The sequence below is a fragment of the Hemitrygon akajei genome, chromosome 12 (genome assembly GCF_048418815.1).
Source record: "Hemitrygon akajei chromosome 12, sHemAka1.3, whole genome shotgun sequence".
Lineage (NCBI taxonomy): Eukaryota > Metazoa > Chordata > Chondrichthyes > Myliobatiformes > Dasyatidae > Hemitrygon > Hemitrygon akajei.
The window spans coordinates 48,112,031-48,133,234 of NC_133135.1; the positions used below are offsets into that span (position 1 = coordinate 48,112,031).

The 21,204-nt window shown below is 42.8% G+C and overlaps 1 protein-coding gene and 1 long non-coding RNA gene across 3 annotated transcripts in view; both read right to left on the bottom strand.

Annotated features, from left to right (window-relative positions):
- Window positions 1-7,436, bottom strand: part of LOC140736980 (uncharacterized) — a 42,048-nt gene extending 34,612 nt beyond the window's left edge. For both annotated transcript variants that reach the window (XR_012101040.1, XR_012101039.1), the window contains exon 1: window positions 7,289-7,436. This is a non-coding gene — a long non-coding RNA (uncharacterized lncRNA). The remainder of the gene's footprint in view (window positions 1-7,288) is intronic.
- Window positions 2,318-4,279, bottom strand: foxd2 (forkhead box D2). The gene has a single exon (XM_073063045.1). It carries the CDS (start codon window positions 3,929-3,931, stop codon window positions 2,873-2,875), a length of 1,059 nt encoding a protein of 352 aa, XP_072919146.1. The 5' UTR covers window positions 3,932-4,279; the 3' UTR covers window positions 2,318-2,872.
- Window positions 7,437-21,204: the final 13,768 nt, after the last annotated feature.

Sequence of the window (21,204 nt, forward strand, 5' to 3'; positions counted from 1 at the left end):
TAAAAAAGACGGGACTAATCACTGCAGAATTTACTTTAAGAATCCCGAAAATTAAATAAATTGCAAGGTGATCGAAATAGAATAGCAAGGGTAAGAAATTCCTAATTCTATTAAGCAGACGACAAACGGTACATTTAACAACAATTACTTCGGTTGAATTGTCCGACGTTCAACGTCAGCTATGACCCATTCAACAATAACTTGGAGATTTATGCAGCCTATTACAAACAGGTACTAGTTCTGGGCGGGTTTATTGCCGTTGTTGCAAATAATCCTATATTAACTTGCCCTTTAAAAGATTAACGTTGAAGATAAAAGCCCCCATTTCGAGCGTGAGGCTTCTTGCTGGGCAAATCGCAAATGTCCTATTTCAGTTGTTATGCAAATAGCTAAGGACGGCTCTTGATGTAGATTACTTGTAGGCAATATTCACATATCAACAAAAGAAACTAGGCTGCAACACTTTACCTGTGAAGAGCCACGGAGTTTCATAATGGTCGATGTACATCTTAAGTGCCCAACTCCGAATGACACAAACCAGCTATCACTTGAACTCCTATTATAAAACCAACGTAGATGTCGTAAATCTGAAATTAAACATATTTTTCCATGCCTCATTAAGATATCGTTTTTCAGTATTTTCTGCAAAATGTCACGCTAGATCAGTTTCACTCTCTCAAAAAAAAACTATAATCGATCAATTTTTGATGAAGAAAACTTAACTACCAGAACACATCCAGTAGACGCTTCGCTTAAAATGGAAACTTCAAGGAACAAAATTCAAACTTTATTTATTTGCTATGTACTTCATCCCATTTTAGCTCTATACAAACAATATAATAGCTGTGGCAGTGGGAAAACTAAAAACAAATCTTTCAGGTTTGATTTTGATTTGGAATTTCAACATAGACAGGCCCAACAGATGGATAGCGCATTTTCATTAGATGTGTTCCTTTTATCCTGTGGTTGAGCCTTGAAGACTGTCTTCATTCCTTTGCCAATTAGTCCAAATTATGCGACCTCAATGTACAGGCTAATGTCAATAATTAAAGACAGTTCCATTGACATCTTGAGAACTGAACCGCATTTTTATCGATATCACATGCTTCAAAAAGGGATACCTTCGGCTAATGAGCGTGTCAGAAAAAGCCCTATGTGGTAAAATTGCAACTTGAACACAATCACAGCAAATGAAAGGGCTTTACTATGCTAAGTAAAACATGGTAGTTGGCAAACCTTTAAAATAGATAGATTGCCCGTCTGTTTTATCCCGTGGAGCGGATCTTCGAGTCTTAAACAACCTTTGTACAGGCAAAGAAACACAAAGATAAAAGACAACCAACTGTCTGAGAGAAGATCGCTTTTCAAAAGCGAATGCGTGAGTTGGGCCTGAGACCGCTCACTGGGAGTCATTTATTCAGGACGAGGCATTATCAGCAACATAAACAAACTAGACGGCCTTTGTGTGGATTACAGCAGATACAACGCTTCTGCAAATTAGTGGTGTCCAGAAAATTGTATCCAAAGCGAGAGCCACCAGCAAGACTATTTATGAGGAGCTGGGAAGAAGCTGTTCCAGACAATACCATTGGATTAACAAGTACCAGTAAGACTTCAAAACTATTTCCAGCTTCTAAGAACATAATAGCCATATGCACAGGTGAACTGAAAATTCTAGTTAGTCTTTATGTATGGAGTGAATAAAATGTTTTGCAAATTGTATGAAACTTCCCTCTGACTCCTTATTGCTAATCAACTTTTAAAATAAAAAAAACCTGCACAAATCTCTTCTGAAAAGTACTCAGCTCATCTGATAAAATAAACATACAAGAAGAAAATTAAAATAACTACTCTTAACACTGCCTTTTTAATGGGCACTCTTCTTTTGGTTTCACTTCTAAATTGGAGTATAGTTTTTTTTAAAAAGGGGAACAAATGCAGCTATAAACAATTTCATTCTCCATAGCTTTTAGATATATTTGAAATTTTACAATTCTCTCTTTGATATCATGCTCACCCATCTCTGTCGAACAAAATTGAGGCCTGAGTTTTCACTGGACCTTTGAATACAACAATGTCATTTACATAATAAATAATTATGAACTATTCGAGTTAAACAGAATATGTTAATTTAGTTAGAGTGAGGTATTACCAGAATGTGTTCTATATATATATATTATAAAATAACAGGGCGTTGTATTATCGCCAAACTTCAATCCTGTGAAATTGTTATAAATCTTAGGCCCCAAATAGTTACTTAAAACTATGATTTAAGTTTTATGAGCAAATATTATGTACAAATACATGGAAAGGCATATTTTTCAGAGTTAAAACCATTTATTAATTTACACCAAACGACCTGATGGACATTTTAAACATATAGCACTGTATTGTTCACAGACTTCCCTTGTAAAATAGATCGATGTACAACCAATGAGACAGCAGGCAGGAGGTGCGAAAGTTGTACATCTTTCCTCTATCTTTATACAAATAATTACCGAAAACCCATAAATCTAGACAGTTAGGGACTGAAGGCAACAGAATTTTTAGAAGATCCGTTTATTAATTCTCTTCACCATTTCCCTTCTAAATCGCGTATTTTACATCAAAATCATTTTTTAATAATCCTGAGGGTCCCTAACCGTCCTTTAACAGTGCTTAAACAGTATAGTGGATCAAATTATTGGAAAAGGTAACATTCGGTACAGACAGCACGAGAAAGAATGACATTAAGAATTCAATATTCCCCAGGTATCTTTACATATATACATACGATAAATATATCTTGTCTTTTCTTCCAGAGCAGAAGCATACTTTTGTGGTTCCAAATATTCAAAAGGTATAATTCCTACCTTACACGGGACGAGAAATTTTAATAGTGACAGGTGTTAAGATTTGTGAGTTTACTTGAAAAGGTCTGTCCAGTCTGTAGAACGTTATCGTGCGTTAAGTTTAGAGGGTTCTGGGACTGCGTGAGTGCTGGAGTTAACATTGCCAGGACCTGCGCTTGGCTTCCAGGCGGAGCTGAGTAGGGAGACCCGGGGGTATTTGACGGAGCAGCCCCTATGATATTGTCTATAGAGAAGGAAGGCCTGGACTGACTGGGGTCTGCTTTCAATCCTTGTAGGTTAGGTAGAGTGGGACTCAGCTGCGGGTAGAAGGATTTCCTGGTTAAGTCGTTGCTGTGTAAAAGCGAGGGGATGGCTGCAGTTGGGAACATTGACGCCGGTGATGGCACCGTACAGTGCGGAGGCTGGAATGGGAACGTACTCGGGGAAGCATGGTGATGAGGGTGGTGGAAATTTTGCAGCTGGATACCATAACCGCAGCCATAAGGTCCATATCCAAAACTTGGCATGAAGCTGCCGTGATCTCTCAAGATTTCGGACGGCTGCTGCCTTTTGAACCGTTTCCTCCTCCGAAGGAAGCTCCCGTTGTCAAACATGTCTGCAGAATCAGGGTCGAGAGTCCAGTAGTTGCCCTTGCCAGGATTCCCGGGCTCCCGGGGTATTTTCACAAAGCAGTCGTTGAGAGACAAATTGTGTCGGATGGAGTTCTGCCAGGCAGGAAACTTTTCCCTGTAGTAGGGGAAACGATTACTGATAAACTCGCAGATCTCACTCAGTGTTAGTCTCTTCTTTGGACTCTGGAGAATGGCCATAGTGATCAGAGCGATGTAAGAATAAGGAGGTTTGACCAAGGTACTTTTACATGGTTTGTCACTTGCCCTGTTTGTACCTGGGTCAGACACGCCGGACAAGTCCGGGGACTCAATATTCTCGGAAACGTTCCTGCTTAAGATATCGTCTGAATCGTTGTCAGAATGAAAATGACCATATTTCCCTTCTTTGCCGTTCATATCACCGACCACATCAATATCTGTATCCTCGGAGAGCAGTGAATGATCAGACATGTCGGCACCTAGAGTCATTGTTGAAGTGAGCGGCCCAGTGTCTTCAACCCTTCTGTCGGTAGCAACTCTCCAGTCTCTCAGACCCCCTAGTGGAGTGGCTCAGAATGGCCAAGGGGAAAAGAAGTCGGAATCAGAGTAGCCGCACTCCTTTCCAATGGATCCTTACTTAGTCTCTTGTTTCCTCATCGACAACTTTGCAGATATTGCCCCCTTTTAGTGTAGTGTCGCGGCTCCCACACTCAGACAAGTGCACATTGTTTGTAGACGGCTGCCCGGCCGCTCGACGCTAGGAGCAAAGTTTGTTTTTTTTATAAAAAGGAAAAGTTGGCAAAGCTGAGCCAGCCAGCGGAAGCCTCTTCTGCTCCTCAATCTGCTGTCAATAGACATTTATCCGACAGGGGGCGTCACGTGGCCGTGACGTAAGGGGTGAGCTAGGTTCCCTCGCGGAGATCAGCCCCGGGCTCTTCTTAAAGGGTGACCTGACAGGGGTCACTAGTGAAATACAGAGGGACATTCAGCCTTCCTACCTAACGCTACCCAAAGCAGCCAGCGATTCAGTATGAATCTGTGATTTTGATTGTCACTAAAGTTTGTAATTTAAGATCTGTAATTTTCTGTATTTCTTTAAGTATGGTCGTGTTAAGATAGCGTTTTCCAGAACGCCCGTGCGCAGCACTTGTTCCATCATCATTTCCTCTCTGTTCTGCACATTATAACACCGTATGCGCAAACTGGCCGGGTGGTCGAGACGACAGGCAATTTTGTTGAAACATACACGATTTTTTTTTAAAGTTTAAAAGCTCTTCTCGACCCACCGGAATGGCAGCAATTTTAAAAGGCGATGTTTGCATTTTGTTTTTCAACCAAAGCCGACAATTCGGTAACACACCTTTCACTCGCTGGAGAATATACTAAAACTTGCTTTTTTCATGTTTTGTCTAAAGCAGCTCTGGTAATGAGTATTCAACTAACCTTTACGAGAATTTTTTCCGTCAATTGCCCGCTTTTTAACTGATGAAGATGTGTAGTGCCAGTGTGTTAACAAATACAGAATAGTCCACCTATCCGAGCAAATGCTGCGATAGCTCGGGTTGGCAGCGGACAGAGGGTGGGAATAGGTCGACGCGCACGCACACAGTGGGCCCAGGATTTGCTTCCAAATTGTACTTCTTCAGGATTCCATGACTAAAAGTTCTTCAAACTTGTCGATTCTTGAGGCAGCAGAAGACAAGAACGCAAGAAAATAGGAGTAGCATAAAAGCGAAATGACACGAAGCAGGAAGGGACCCAACAGACCAAAGGAAACTGACCATCTCTGTTCACTTTGAGCTTTTCACCACATCCATTCTTAAAGGGTTCATAACATCAACCGACTTTATTTTTTTTTGAGGGGCGGTAGGCAGAGAAAGAAAGAAAGAAATGAATAAACCATACACCACTTTTCATCTCGAGATTGTTTGCAATCGCGCAAACACAGATTTGATCTTGTGAATAATTGTTGCACACAGACTTAAACGCATAGCAAATGACCGGATATAGAAATATAACTTATCATTTTTCATGATCCCCATTCCAAAACTGCAAGAAAAAATCCCGCACCCGATTTCAAACATCGACTATTTTCAAAAGGTCATTTGGAGTGTGTATTTAATACTACATTAACAGAAATGCACATAGAACTTGCTGTGCGTCTGTTGAATCCTTCCTACACCCAAGTCTCAATACTGAATTTTGCAATTTCACCTAAACACTCCTTTTAGCTGGTCAAATTTCAAAAGCATGTTGTCCATCAAGGATAATGTTTCCTTTACCACCAGGAACACCGAACCTGCTAATTTCCCCCGTTCCCATTAATCAATAACGCGGTTAGTTCCAAACTTTATTAGATATTGTATGTAGTTACAGTTTATCCGATAGGTGCCTGGATTATTATAGGAAGATAAGTAACTACGAGGTAATGCTTGCTAAGTGTCGAAGTCGCTTAACAAATCAGCATGCATCTTTCAAATATATGTCACCCAAAAATATTTCACGATTTAAGCGATATGCTCGGCATTTAGACGATTCCCTTTTCAAGTAGCAAATCAGTTATGAACTTTAGTTGTACAGACTGACTACATTAAAGAAAAATATATTACTTGCGTTTTAATAATTTCCCACTGGATGGATATTTTGATCTGTTTCTTATATTTAGAATATTTTACAGTTTTGAATGTTTGGTTAAAATAACTAATTAATTTAACCATTGATTACTCTGAAAGAAAATCGTAGAAATGCACTGTTTAAGGCACTTGTGTAAGTTAACTCCGCCATCGACGGTCCCAAGCCCGTCGAAAGGAGGAAGGTTGAGTATGGGGCTCTCAACCCCCATCTGGTAAAATCAGAGAGCTATAGAAACGCCAACAAAAATGTCCAAATAGCTCATCGCTGGGAATGGATCTTTGCCTAAAAGACGCATGGTAAAAAGCCTTCTATCGGCCCAGGACTGAGGATTCTGGCGGGCTACTGTCGGCCGTATACGTCCCAATAGGGGTGTTAGATTTAAGAAGAAGAAAATAGCCAGTTGTGCGAATGAGAAGGGGAGGGGGTGCCGAGCATTAAAGGGCAGCTAAGCACTTCAATTGTCGCCTCGATGCTCTGCTACTTCAGAACAGGTGCGGGCTGCCTTTTACTCGGAGAATTTTCTCGTAGGACGGTAGCCAACATGGTCAAACAGCTGTTGGTTCCAAATGTCACACGGTCTTCAAATCCCCAACAGTTTGCACTTCCTAAATGGTCATTCCTGTCCCATGTGTGCTCCAAAAGCACAGAGGACTGTGTACAAACTGATTTAAACTCAGCAAAGTCCCGAACACAGGTTCCCTAAAGAAAAGGAAAGCTCGTGAAAAACAAAAAAAAGATTAAAACTGTACCACAAAATATTAACTGTTATATCTTTGGGTCTAATTAATTATACCTTAACCAGCATTTAATACTAGCAAGAATGGAAGCGGACTCCTCAGCTAGTCACTTACATGGTGAGCAGTAAAACACGGCTCTTAAAATACTTAATTTGGGGGAAAACCATACAAACATTAAAAAATTCCTCTTACTCTGTTAAACTTGGATCTATTTATTAAATCCAGTGGCCTTTAAACCACACCGGAAACGACACTAATCCTGGTGTTTTTATTGAAATAGATAACGAGGAATCTGGGTGTGATACTGTGCAGATTTTCACGGTGTCCCACATCAAAGGGGCAAAGGTCATTTTAGAAGTGTGAGCAGCGGTTCTCGCATCAACCTTGATTACTTTCAGAAAAAAATGTGAATGTAGTTTTCTGCTAAAATAGATTTGATCTGTATCAGCTTTATTAAGAAATGAAACATTTTTACCTGGATCTATTTCATCAAGTTTAGGTGAGACTGTTCAAACGACACTGTAATTTCTTTTCACCGTTAACATCCAGCAGGGGCTCCTTGTGGTTTGGAAATCTTGGTTACTTTCTGTTTCCTGCTTCCCTTTGGCGCGGTAGATCACGTTCTGTGGGTGGAACACAACACGGCTAACTACTGCAATCTCATCCCCAAATTGAAGGCTCTGGTCGTAATTTTCTAAAACTCCGTGTCGGTCCATTTATAGCGAACCTGTCCATATTCATAAACGAGCGTCAAAAGCGCCACCTGCTGTCTGTTGTAGAAATGGAAAGTCAACTATCATCTTCAATGACGGAGAACGGAACGCGTTCTCTCCGCTCTCTCTGTTAGATTATTACGTTGTTAGGATGTCGCTATCCAAACATTACTAACTCACTCTGTCCCAAAATCTTCTACAAGCAACGAGTAGAATACAATTTTAGACTAAGTCAAAGTTACCCTGTTATCCCTAATACATACAAACACAAAATCCCAAACCAGTTATGGTATTCTTCATTAGTTCAGTAAGGCAAAGCAAGACATGGTTGCTGACGACCGCTTGTAACTTATATTTGACCAATCACAGACTAGTGTTGAATTCTAAATCTGGCTACTTGTCACAACGTGATTTACACCGATACGGTGTAACGTAGAAGGAGCAATATGAAACTTTGATAATAGGAGTATAAATTGTGCATTTGACATGACAAAACATTTCTATCGATATATTAATTGATCTGTCCCCTCATATCGCTTCATTCCCTTAGCATGAAGAAATAATGCCTACACACTTCTTGAATATCCAGTGCAGTGCCAAAGTCTTAGGCACACATGTATAGCTGGGGTGCCCAATACTTTTGCACAGTACTGCATTATTTGTCAACGTGGAGCGGAGATCGAGTTTGTCACCTGGCGGGTGCAAAGGTGTTGAGAATGGCGAGGCCGAAGCGCTGAGACGGGGGCAGAGAAGCAGAGCCAGGTGCGGGGGAGGGGAGCGAATGTACTGTAGCTGCAGACACGCCTAACCCTGAGACACCAGGCAAGATCATTTGATTCCCTGGTGCTTCCCGCTCTCTCCCCTCTTCCTTTCCCCTTTCCCAACCCTCTTCCTGCCTCCTTCCCATTCTCAGTCCAGAACAGATACCCATATCAGACTAAGTCTCTATGAAATACCCTCATTCCCTTCAATACTCCCATAATTGACCCAATCAGTCTCTATGCCAGCCATTGTAAAAATAGGCCCAGGTAACCCTTGTTGTATTCATTTCCTAGAAAGAACACTCTTCTTCGAAGAAGGAGGAAAAAGTCACCTGACGTGGTCTCATTTAATTCCTTAACAACTAGCATCGATTAAAGTGGGCCTGCACTCTGTTATAGGGAGGTGGAAACTTTCCAACAGCTTTTGGAAACAATGCTTCATAGTTGGTGGAGGTAGTCATGAATTTCCAGCACTGTTGTGGAAGTCTTCATCCTGAAGATGAATTGAAGGAGTTAAGTTCTCTTCAATGGGAGGATATAGAATTCTTGAAATATTGTGTTCAGTTCTAGTCACCTCATTATAAGGAGGATGTGAAAGCTTTAGAGAGGGTGCAGATGAGATTTACTAGGATGCTGCCTGGATCAGAGAACGTGCCTTCTGATGAAAGATTGAGCAAGCTAGCACTTAAGTTGTTGGAAGAATAGAGGTGCATAGATAGAGTGGGCAGCAAATGTATTTTTCCCCAAGACATTAATAAGCAATACTAGAGGAAATCTATTTAAGGTGAGTGAAGCAAGATTTTGGGTGGGTGTAAGAGGTAGGTTTTTTTTTTATACATTAAGTGGCAGGTGCCTGTAGTGCACTGCTGGAGATGGTGCTAGAGGCCTATACATTAGAGATATATAAGAGACTCTCGATAGGCACATGGATATAAGAAAATTGGAAGGTTATGGGTTAGTTTGATCATGGAGTAGGTTATATTGGTTGGCCCAATATCATGGGCCAAAGGGACTGTATTGTGTGGTACTGTTCTATGATATATGCCCTAAGACATCCAGGTTCATAATCAAGCAATAGTGAAGGAGATCACAGACAAGGTCGAAACTTAGTAAGTAACATATTAAAGGGCATGGCTGCAAAAGGTTTAATGATCTCATAGTAGTGATCAAAGTTCAGTGAAAACAATAGCAAGTCCCATTTACCACCAGTTGTATTCCTTGTGTCAGTGGATTCAGACAGGAAAATCTAGATGGTGTATGACTTGGATTCAAACAGCAGATTGACTCAGGCATTTAAGAATTAGTTAAATATTTGAGTGTATGGAGTTGAGTAACAAGGCGCAGAATGTCTATCTTCTCATCTGCTGTTGTAACACAGTAACAGGGCAATGAATCTCTGGGTGCAACCACGCCTCATGTTTGCCTCCCATTCTAGACATTACCTTGCAACTCCTAGTAACTTAATGCCCTATTTAAAGTGGTAACGAAACCAAAGGCAATGGAAATTCTAATAGTCTTGATGATCTCCGGACAAATTGCTGTCATGCTTCAGTCTGATCACCAGGGGGTGCAAGAGTCCTCCAGCCACTGATGCTCCTCCTCCCCAGACTATTAGTTGATTATTTTCACCTGTGTCTTGCTTTAGTGCACCTGTACCTTATTTTGTTTCTTGATTTAAGTTCCCTCGATTTGTTTGTCTTTGCTCAGCCTTGAGTTTACCTAACCTGTGTGTAGTGATTCTCGAGTCCTAGCTGTGTTCTCTACTAACCAATCCTCAAGTAAAAGTTTTTCATTCAACACCATCCTTCTCTCTGGTCTGCTCTGCATTTGAGTCCACCTGTCTTCATCTCTCCCAGTAGTCCACAGCTAAAGATATTGAACTTCACCGTACCAACCCTGGCTCAACGCAGCCTGGCCATCACCTCAGTTACAGCAAGAGTGAGCCAAAACGTGGCAGAGTGTGAGCATCTCCTGTCAGTGTTGAACCTATGAATGAGCAATTAAATTGCTGTCTGGAACCTGCCCACCTCAAGGAAGGCCACTCCCTGTCAGCTCCAAAAAGGGTGAGATTCGTGATGAGCTGTGATGCCCTAGCATCTGCTTTCATCTGCTCCTTCACCTGCCCTGCTAGTGCACTTCAAGGTAAAAATGGATGGTGGACTCCAAACATGTATAGATTATCAAGGACTCAATAAGATCACTGTGAAGAACTGGTACCCCTTGCCACTGATGACCATGGTGTTCAAGTTGCTGCAAGGGTCAGCCATCTTTACTAAACTGGACCTCCAAACTGCATACAACCCGATCCACATTTAGGAGGTCATGAATAGAAAATCACTTTTAACATCCCTATTGCCCACTATAAATATCTTGTAAAGTTCAGTTTAGTCAATATCCTAGTGGTCTTCCAGGTTCTCCTTGCTAAATCACTTTGTCTTTGTGTACCAGGATGATAAAAACATCCAACACGTTTGACCAACTATTCTTTCATCTGGAGAAGAGTGAGTTCAATGTCTCCATAGTCTCCTTCCTCAGATTTACTGTCTCTAAAAGGAATCTGCAGATGGTTCCTACCAAGACCCAGGCTGTCAAGGATTGGCCGCAACCCACCATGATCAGACAGCTCCCCAGAGGTTTCTGGTGGTTGTAATTTTTTATTGGAGATTCATCCACAACTTCAATTCCATCAAAGATCCCTTTATTGTTCTGACTACAGGAACCTCTATCCCATTTAACTGGAGCCCAGAAGCCGAGGAAGACCCAGGAATTGGCCCACTAGGTCACCTTTTATTCCTAACTCTGTCCATTCAGCTATGTTACAGTTTTACAGTGTATCACAGGACATCCAGGGACTGCTTGGATAGCAGAGTTCATCAAGAGGCAGTTCTGGTGATTGGGCATGGATGAGGATGTTAAATCATACATGGCAGCCTGTCGTGCACAGATCACGAACCCAGGGGCTGCTGCACCCAATCCCCATTCCTTTTTGTCCCTGGTTCCCTATCTCTGTAGATTTCATTACTGATCTGCCACCATCACAAGATAACACTGTGATTATGGTGGTAGTGGACCAGATCTCTAATGCCTGCCGCTTTGTGCCCCTATGCAAGCTTCCCGCTGCTCAGGAAACAGCCAATCTTACACTGCAATATGTTTAGATTTCATGGTTTTCCCCAGGACATTGTTTCTGACCAATGCCCTCCCTCAGTTTACCCTTCCCCCTGGCTTTGGAAGGCCTTCTGTTGGCTCATTGGAACTACGGTCAGCCTCTCTTTGGGATTTCATCCCAGTGAGCAGACGGAGATGATGAACCAGGACCTGGCAAAGACCCTGAGGTGGCTTGTTTTGGGCAACCCATCCATTAGAGTGATCATCTGCTCTGGGAAGAGTTTTCTCATAATACTTGGCGCCACTCTTCTATGGGTATATCTCCTTTTGAGTGCCAGTTTAATTATTCACCCCCTCTGTTTCCTGAGCAGGAGTGCAAGGTGATGACACGATGACACGACTGTGGTGGGTCTCATCAGCAAGAACGACAAGTCAGCTTACAGAGAGGAGGTGCAGCGGCTCATGGACTGTTGCAGAGCCAACAACCTGTCTCTGAATGTGAACAAAACAAAAGAAATGGTTGGTGACTTCAGGAGGCCACGGAGCGACCACTCCCTGCTGAACATCGACAGCTCCTCGGTAGAGATCATTAAGAGCACCAAATTTCTTGGTGTTCACTTGGTGGAGAACCTCACCTGGTCCCTCAACACCAGCTCCACAACAAAGAAAGCCCAGCAACGTCTCTACTTTCTGCGAAGGCTGAGGAAAGTCCATCTCCCACCCCCCATCCTCATCACATTCTACAGGGGTTGTATTGAGAGCATCCTGAGCAGCTGCATCACTGCCTGGTTCAGAAATTGCACCATCTCAGATCACAAGACCCTGCAGCGGATAGTGAAGTAAGCTGAGAAGATCATTGGGGTCTCTCTTCCTGCCATCACTGACATTTACACTACACACTGCATCCACAAAGCAAACAGCATTATGAAGTACCCCACGCACCCCTCATACAAACTCTTCTCTCTCCTGCCATCTGGGAAAAGGCACCAAAGCATTCCAGCTCTCATGACCAGACTTTGTAACAGTTTCTTCCCCCAAGCTATCAGACTTTTCAATACCCAGAGCCTGGACTGACACCTTACTGCCCTATTGTCTTGTTTATTATTTATTGTAATGCCTGCACTTGTTTTGTGCACTTTATGCAGTCCTGGGTAGGTCTGTAGTCTAGTGTAGTTTTTTTCTGTGTTTTTTAAAATGTAGTTCAGTCTAGTTTTTGTACTGTGTCGTGTAACACCATGGTACTGAAAAAACGTCTCATTTTACTATGTACTGTACCAGCAGCTGTGGTTGAAATGACAATAAAAGTGACTTGACTTGACTTGAAGTGGAGTCCTGATGACTGAACAGCTGGTCCGTCGTTGCCAGTGGTAGTGGAAGAATTCTTAGGCAGCCCTGCTGAAGGATTCCCTGCAACAACAGAGCTTTACTAACCATCAATGGTGGATGGAACCTTCATTCCATCCAAATTATCTGGCTCTCAGATTGAGTCTCAGAAACTGGCATCACACTACAACAGACCGTACAAGGTTCTCTGTCAGATCAGCAAGCCACTTACCATTTCCAGTAGCACATGCCACACAAATCAACCCCACCTTCCTTCTTCCTCATTTTTGTGACATCCTGGACCTGGATCTGATCAGGGACTTCCACTGGCGCCACCTGGATTGCCCGGGACTGACAGGGGCTCTCCGTAGGGGGTGAGTGGATGTGTCCTGTCATGCTGCTTTCTGATTGCCAGGGGATATCCGAGTCTCCCAATCTCTGACACTCCTTATTCGTTGATTATTTTCATGGGCATCTTGTTCTAGTGCACCCGTGCCACGTTTTGTTTCTCAGTTTAAATTCCCTCTGTTTTGTTTGCCTTTGCTCAGTTTTGAGTGTACCTACCATGTGTGCATTGATTCCCGAGTCCTGGCCTATGTTCTCTACTAACCAATCCTCAAGTAAAGAATCTTTGTTCAACCTCATCCTCGTCCCTGGTCTGTGCACTTGAGCCCATCTGATCTGCGTCACTCCTGGTAGTCCAAAGGGTTAAAAACACGGAATTTTACCATACAACCCTGGTTCAAACTAGCCTGGCAACCACCTCTGTTACATTTTACCCTACCTTTTTATTGAAGGTCAGCCATACTCAAATATGTGTGTCTATAGATTGGTTACACCAGCACCAGAGAGTAGCATATGGTTGCAGGGCCAACTACTCTTTGTATCTGGTTGCTCAACTCAGGACGCCTCAAAGAACACCCATGGACTCAAGTCCAATCCTGAAGTGCATGGTCAAATTTCCAACATGTTCGGGTGCTTGGATCTATACTACAAAGTACAGATCTAAGCACCCCAAATACATTGACACATGCTGACTTGCCATTCCTCATGGGTCTCTCAATTAGCTGTCCAAATAATCAGACCAGCTGTGTGAGCTGCTGGGTTGATTGGAGGTCCAGTTAAATTTCTGGCCAACATTATAATCATAGTGTGGATATTGCCAAGATTATTCCATTGACTGACAAGGGAATGTGTTAAACTCTACCTTAATAGAAGTGATTGATGTCTGGCACCAGTATGGTGTAAATATTACTTATAGCAGTCCCAACAAATATTGTCTGAGTGCAGGCCCCAGCTTCTCTCTTGCAGCATTAACTCATTTCAAGCACAATGCCAACAGTCACGTTTGGACTCTGCACCACAAAGGGTCTCTCAACACACCTTCTCCCTCTCCCTTTTTCCATTCTGTCTTTTCTTCACAGCTGCTGGTAAGAACTGGGTCCATAGAATAACCAGGATGCTGCAAGTCATGACAACTCGTGAGACCTACTCTGGAATAAACTATAAGGCAGCCTTGGTGCAGGCTAGGCTGTGGGTTCATACTGATTGATGACATTTCAATGGCAGCATACTTTTCATGATAGGAATCATCTCGCCTTGCACAAAAATGACCATGGCCTCTGGAATGTTTAATCCAGTGCTAGAGGTATTGACACGTTCACACAATGTTCAAAGAAGTGTCAGGAGTTAGGTGATAGAATATGGACTTGGTCTCAGACAGCAGCATGACTAAAAGATTGAGGGCACAGTGGCCTGATGTAAGGTAACACCCACCCACCCCCACCACCACAGTACTTCCTACTATTGAGATCAAGGCATTTCTTCGTCACAGTCTGATATTACATTCAGAGAGTGACCCCTTCCTCTTTCAATTGTCATTCATTTACATCATTCAGGTGCACCATGGATCCCTGTACCACTGAGATGCCCAGGATTCTGGTGAATGCCTATGCAGTTACTCACCGGTGTTCTCTGCCCAAGGACAAAGAGACAAATATACCTTTATCATTTCCATAACCATCCTCTGGGTTGCAAATTGCAATATTTTGCAATTATTTCAGCATTGGCCCGAAAAGATCCAAGAGGCAAAGAAATAGGTGACTCCTGTCACTTTGAAAGCATCAGGAACAAAGGTGATGAACTGAGAACTTGGATACATACATGGAATTATGATGTAGTGGCCATTACGGAGACTTGGCTGGCACCAGGGCAGGAATGGATTCTCAATATTCCTGGATTTCAGTGCTTTAAAAGGGATAGAGAGGGGGGAAGAGGGAAGGAGGGGTGGCATTACTGGTCAGGGATACTATTACAGCTACAGAATGGGTGGGTAATGTAGCAGGATCCTCTTTTGAGTCAGTATGAGTGGAAGTCAGGAACAGGAAGGGAGCAGTTACTCTACTGGGGGTATTCTATAGGCCCCCTGGTAGCAGCAGAGATACTGAGGAGCAGATTGGGAGGCAGATTTTGGAAAGGTGCAAAAATAACAGGGTTGTTATCATGGGTGACTTTAATTTCCCTAATATTGATTGGCACTTGATTAGTTCCAAGGGTTTAGATGAGGCAGAGTTTGTTAAATGTGTCCAGGATGGATTCCTGTCACAGTATGTTGACAGGCCAACCGGGGGAATGCCATACTAGATCTAGTATTAGGTAACAAACCGGGTCAGGTCACAGATCTGTCAGTGAGTGAGCATCTGGGGGACAGTGATCACCGCTCCCTGACCTTTAGCATTATCATGGAAAAGGATAGAATCAGAGAGGACAGGAAAGTTTTTAATTGGGGAAGGGCAAATTATGAGGCTATAAGGCTAGAACTTGCGGGTGTGAACTGGGATGATGTTTTTGCAGGGAAATGTACTATGGACATGTGGTCAATGTTTAAGGATCTCTTGCAGGATGTTAGGGATAAATTTGTCCCGGTGAGGAAGATAAAGAATGGTAGGGTGAAGGAACCATGGGTGACAAGCGAAGTGGAAAATCTAGTCAGGTGGAAGAAAACAGCATACATGAGGTTTAGGAAGCAAGGATCAGATGGGTCTATTGAGGAATATAGGGTAGCAAGAAAGGAGCTTAAGAAAGAGCTGAGAAGAGCAAGAAGGGGGCATGAGAAAGCCTTGGCAAGTAAGGTAAAGGAAAACCCCAAGGCATTCTTCAATTATGTGAAGAACAAAAGGATGACAGAAGTGAAGGTAGGACAGATTAGAGATAAAAGTGGGAAGATGTGCCTGGAGGCTGTGGAAGTGAGCGAGGTCCTCAATGAATACTTCTCTTCAGTATTCACCACTGAGAGGGAACTTGATGACGGTGAGGACAATATGAGTGAGGTTGATGTTCTGGAGCATGTTGTTATTAAGGGATAGGAGGTGTTGGAGTTGTTAAAATACATTAGGATGGATAAGTCCCCGGGGCCTGGTGGAATATTCCCCAGGCTGCTCCACGAGGCAAGGGAAGAGATTGCTGAACCTCTGGCTAGGATCTTTATGTCCTCGTTGTCCACGGGAATGGTACCGGAGGATTGGAGGGAGGCGAATGTTGTCTCCTTGCACAAAAAAGGTAATGGGGATAGTCCAGGTAATTATAGACCAATGAGCCTCACGTCTGTGGTGGGAAAGCTGTTGGAAAAGATTCTTAGAGATAGGATCTATGGGCATTTAGAGAATCATAGTCTGATCAGGGACAGTCAGCATGGCCTTGTGAAGGGCAGATCATGCCTAACAAGCCTGTTAAAGTCCTTTGAGGAGGTGACCAGGCATATAGATGAGGGTAGTGTAGTGGATGTGATCTACATGGATTTTAGTAAGGCATTTGACAAGGTTCCACATGGTAGGCTTATTCAGAAAGTCAGAAGGCATGGGATCCAGGGAAGTTTGGCCAGGTGGATTCAGAATTGGCTTGCTTGCAGAAGGCAGAGGGTCATGGTGGAGGGAGTACATTCAGATTGGAGGGTTGTGACTAGTGGTGTCCCACAAGGATCTGTTCTGGGACCTCTACTTTTTGTGATTTTTATTAACGACCTGGATGAGGGGGTAGAAGGGTGGGTTGGCAAGTTTGCAGACGACACAAAGGTTGGTGGTGTTGTAGATAGTGTAGAGGATTGTCAAAGATTGCAGAGAGACATTGATAGGATGTAGAGGTGGGCTGAGAAGTGGCAGATGGAGTTCAACCCGGAGAAGTGTGAGGTGGTACACTTTGGAAGGACAAACTCCAAGGTAGAGTACAAAGTAAATGGCAGGATACTTGGTAGTGTGGAGGAGCAGAGGGATCTTGGGGTACATGTCCACAGATCCCTGAAAGTTGCCTCACAGGTAGATAGGGTAGTTAAGAAAGCTTATGGGGTGTTAGCTTTCATAAGTCAAGGGATAGAGTTTAAGAGACGCGATGTAATGATGCAGCTCTATAAAACTCTAGTTAGGCCACACTTGGAGTACTGTGTACAGTTCTGGTCGCCTCACTATAGGAAGGATGTGGAGGCATTGGAAAGGGTACAGAGGAGATTTACCAGGATGCTGCCTGGTTTAGAGAGTATGGATTATGATCAGAGATTAAGGGAGCTAGGGCTTTACTCTTTGGAGAGGAGGAGGATGAGAGGAGACATGATAGAGGTGTACAAGATATTAAGAGGAATAGACAGAGTGGACAGCCAGTGCCTCTTCCCCAGGGCACCACTGCTCAGTACAAGAGGACATGGCTTTAAGGTAAGGGGAGGGAAGTTCAAGGGAGATATTAGAGGAAGTTTTTTCACTCAGAGAGTGGTTGGTGCGTGGAATGCACTGCCTGAGTCAGTGGTGGAGGCAGATACACTAGTGAAATTTAAGAGACTACTGGACAGGTATATGGAGGAATTTAAGGTCGGGGGTTACATGGGAGGCAGGGTTTGAGGGTCGGCACAACATTGTGGGCCGAAGGGCCTGTAATGTGCTGTACTATTCTATGTTCTGTGTTCTATGAAAGACAGACCTTACAGCACTTTGACAGCAGTCAAGACTGCAGTGCATGGCAAATCTCAAAGCCACTTTTCTAAAGCTTTTTGTCTTGAGATTAATTTAATACAATTTTAAAATGTCAGTATTGAAACATTCCATAAATGGGCACATTTTAAATATAAATAATGGCTGATAATTTGGCAGTCAGTGAGCTGATGGTGTTTTCCACTGATCTTGACAAAAGATCATAAAAAGATCTAGTGATTTTTAAAGTGAAAATTTACCCCTGTTAACTAAGAACTTTTGATATATGATAACTCTTTTAAGTATGAAACATGACAGCAAACTTATGAACAGCAAGCTCTCCAGAACAGTAGTGCAATAATAATGTGTTACTCTCTTATGGTTTGGCAATATTAAATTAGGAATAAATATAAATCAGGACATCTGGTTTCTTCCTTCCACCTCACATTAGTGGGAAAGAATCTGAGAGCGGGAACCCCAGACAACTCCGGTAATAAAGACCATAAGACAACAGTAACTCTGACTCTGCAGAATCTTCTTTTTGTGATTATCACTGGGGTGGGACTTGAAACTCAGTTTCACCGCAAGATTTTCTGATCTTTTCAAAGTTTTTGATTCATTCACAACCCTGGGTCCTAATATAAATGGCAAGACTTATAGGCCATCTCATATTAGATAGTCCATAGCTATTTGGTGCAACTCAGTGGCTTATTAACTTTTATGGGAAATGATTGAGAGACACAAGGGCAAACAGAATGATTTCCTTCTCCAAAGATATTAGTGAACGAACCAAATGGATATTTATAACAATTCATTAATTTTGCATTTAACATTACTACAACTAGTTTTAACTCCAGATTTATTTTAATTGGCTACAATAATATTTTTCCAGCTGAATTGGCAGACGTTTGCTACTATATCATGAATCCAAGGCCAAGGATTATAGGTGTAATAACATAATTGTTTGTATTACCTTTTAATGTTTTTGATTTGAAACATTGAAGCGTAAATTAGTAAATACATGTTGCTGTCAATATTGGCTTATTAGCTTAGCAATCTTAGCTAGCGACGTGACATTAATAATTGCACTGCAGTTGTGGTCACAGTCAGACAGTATCTTGTTGATACAAGACGTACAAAAAAAGCTGGAAAAAGCTTGTTGATACAGCTTGGTGCACAACAGAATTCTTATCACCAGCTGAGAGTGTTAGGCATATACAATATAGATGTACAAGACTTGTTTTCCAGCCACAAATCTAAAGGGGTTGGGTGCATTTAAGGGGTCATGTATAGCTTTGGTCATGAGTCTCATTCAACATATGGAGAAAGTTGAAATGTGATCATATCTCAGAACACCAATTGCATAATATTTTATTACATGTTGCAAATAAAGGTCAGGAATTAAATTCAATCTTATAACACCAAAAATATTCATCTTTTGCACGCCATAGGTTCCAAATAAACCAGGGTATGCATCTCCAGTTTGTAAATCACTTTGCAGCTTTCTTACCAATTTATCATGAAAGGATCATGCTATCAATAAACTTTGAATATATATCAGAACTCTCTAGATCATTTTTTTTCCCTTAGAGGAACAATGTGGCAAGGTTGAAATCTACTCAATTCAAAGAGTTAAAGTAACCGTTTGATGTGAATATCATTTCAAGTTCAGATAAAAAAAGGAATATTACTTTAGAACATGCAAATGTATTGAGTTGAAAATTCTGAGAATCTGTGTGTAAGGTATTCTTTTATAGTAGTGAGCACTGAATCTGCCATTGACTCAAAGTCTTGCATTCAATCTTCAGCATGCAATTGATTGCTTATGCCTGCTAGAATGCCAAGGGTGGGGGGGGTGTGTCTGTTTTGGGGAGGGTCGTTGAAATACACACTGTATTCCTCCTTCACCATAGAGTTATTGATGCATGAACAGTGCAGCATGTACTTTTCATTCACCATCTCCCCTTTTCAGTGGTACTACAAAATGTTGGAGGCACCACTGAGGTGGGTGTGCAGGTAGACCATCTCCTTACCAGTTAAGTTCATCCAAGCCACTCCTTAATCACCTAGGGTAGCTGAAGAGTGAGGCAGTTGATGGAGGCAGGCGAGGCTGAGATCTGATGAAGTAGTGCATGCATTTGAGGCACAGTGAATGCTAGAGGCTGCAGAATCCAGTCAGCAGCAGGTAGACTTACAGCCACAACAACTTGCACCACTGCCAAGGGGAAAAGAAAATGGGGCTGCTTAGGAATCTCCAAGAAGAAATTAGTGAGAAAGTATGTGAATTATCTAAAGACAAGTTGGTAAACTCAATAGCTTCCTTCATCTCCCAGGAGAGGACATCACTAAGAAAACCTTCCAGTCGGCATTAGGCCGGTACGGCCTCAGGCTCTGGAATGGGAATTGTGGATGGGGCAAACAGCAGGGCAATGTAGACTGATGAGGAGCTTGGAGCTCATCCAGTGCCCCCAGGGACCCTCTGGGACCCCACTCTCTCTGTGGCACTGCTGAAGGAAAACATCAATACGGATGGCCAAATCCACCAGGGCTTCAAAGGTGGCAGGAAAGTTCTGGGTGACCAGCTCATCTTTGATGTCTTCAGAGAGGCCATTCAGGAAGGTGTCATACCAGTTCCAGCTGCTGGAGGTGGCTAGGGTCTGGAACTCTATGGCATAGCCTGACACAGATCTGCACCCCTGGCAGCCTCTCTCCCATGTTTGGAACAATCAAACACTTCTCATCTCTTCAGAAAATAGAAGAAAACTACTGCAGGAAGGGTAACCTGCCTCCCAGACGGCTGTTCCGCATTCTCTCGCCCAACCGGACAGTTGGGTGATGACGTAGGCTACCTTGGCTCGATCAGTCAGAAATGTTGTTGGTTGTAATTCAAAAACGAGGGTGCACTGGGAAAGAAAAGAGCAGCAGGTATCAGGCTCACCCGAGTACTCTTCTGGAGGAGGCTGGTGAAGCTCTTGGACAGGAGGAGCATGAGGACAGGGCAGAAGATCTAGTCACAGAATGTTGGTGGGTGCTCTGGGACAGCTAGAGTGACTGAGTCTGAGCCACAAGTTCAGCTACATTGGCAGAAAGCGACTCCACTGCCCTGAACATGGAGTCCAGCTGGTTCTGGTGTCTCCCCAGCATCACTCCCTCTTGTTCCAGGATAGCTCTCAGACAACCAGGGTTGACTGGATCCATTCTGACCAGATTGTACTGTCAGGGCACTGGAGAAGGGATCTACTCACAAACCCAGTACTGTGCACACAGTGATATTAATTATCAAATCCCAAGGTGCAAACAAGGTCAGCATCAAAGTTCAGGCAGAAATCAAAACATCCAGAGAAATCCAAGAACAGGAAACAGGCAGAGTCAATATTCAGACAGACAGAGTACAGATACAAATACTGGAAAGGCTCAGGAAAATTCACTGGCACAATCTGGCAACAAACAGCTGAAAACACAGGGCTGAAATACACTGAGCAATAACAGAGAGGCAGATGATAGGTGGAGCACAATGAGACACAGGTGGCAGCG

Bases quoted from the DNA above. Each gene is read 5' to 3' on its own strand.
- foxd2 (XM_073063045.1), bottom strand. From the start codon at position 3,931: ATGACTCTAGGTGCCGACATGTCTGATCATTCACTGCTCTCCGAGGAT.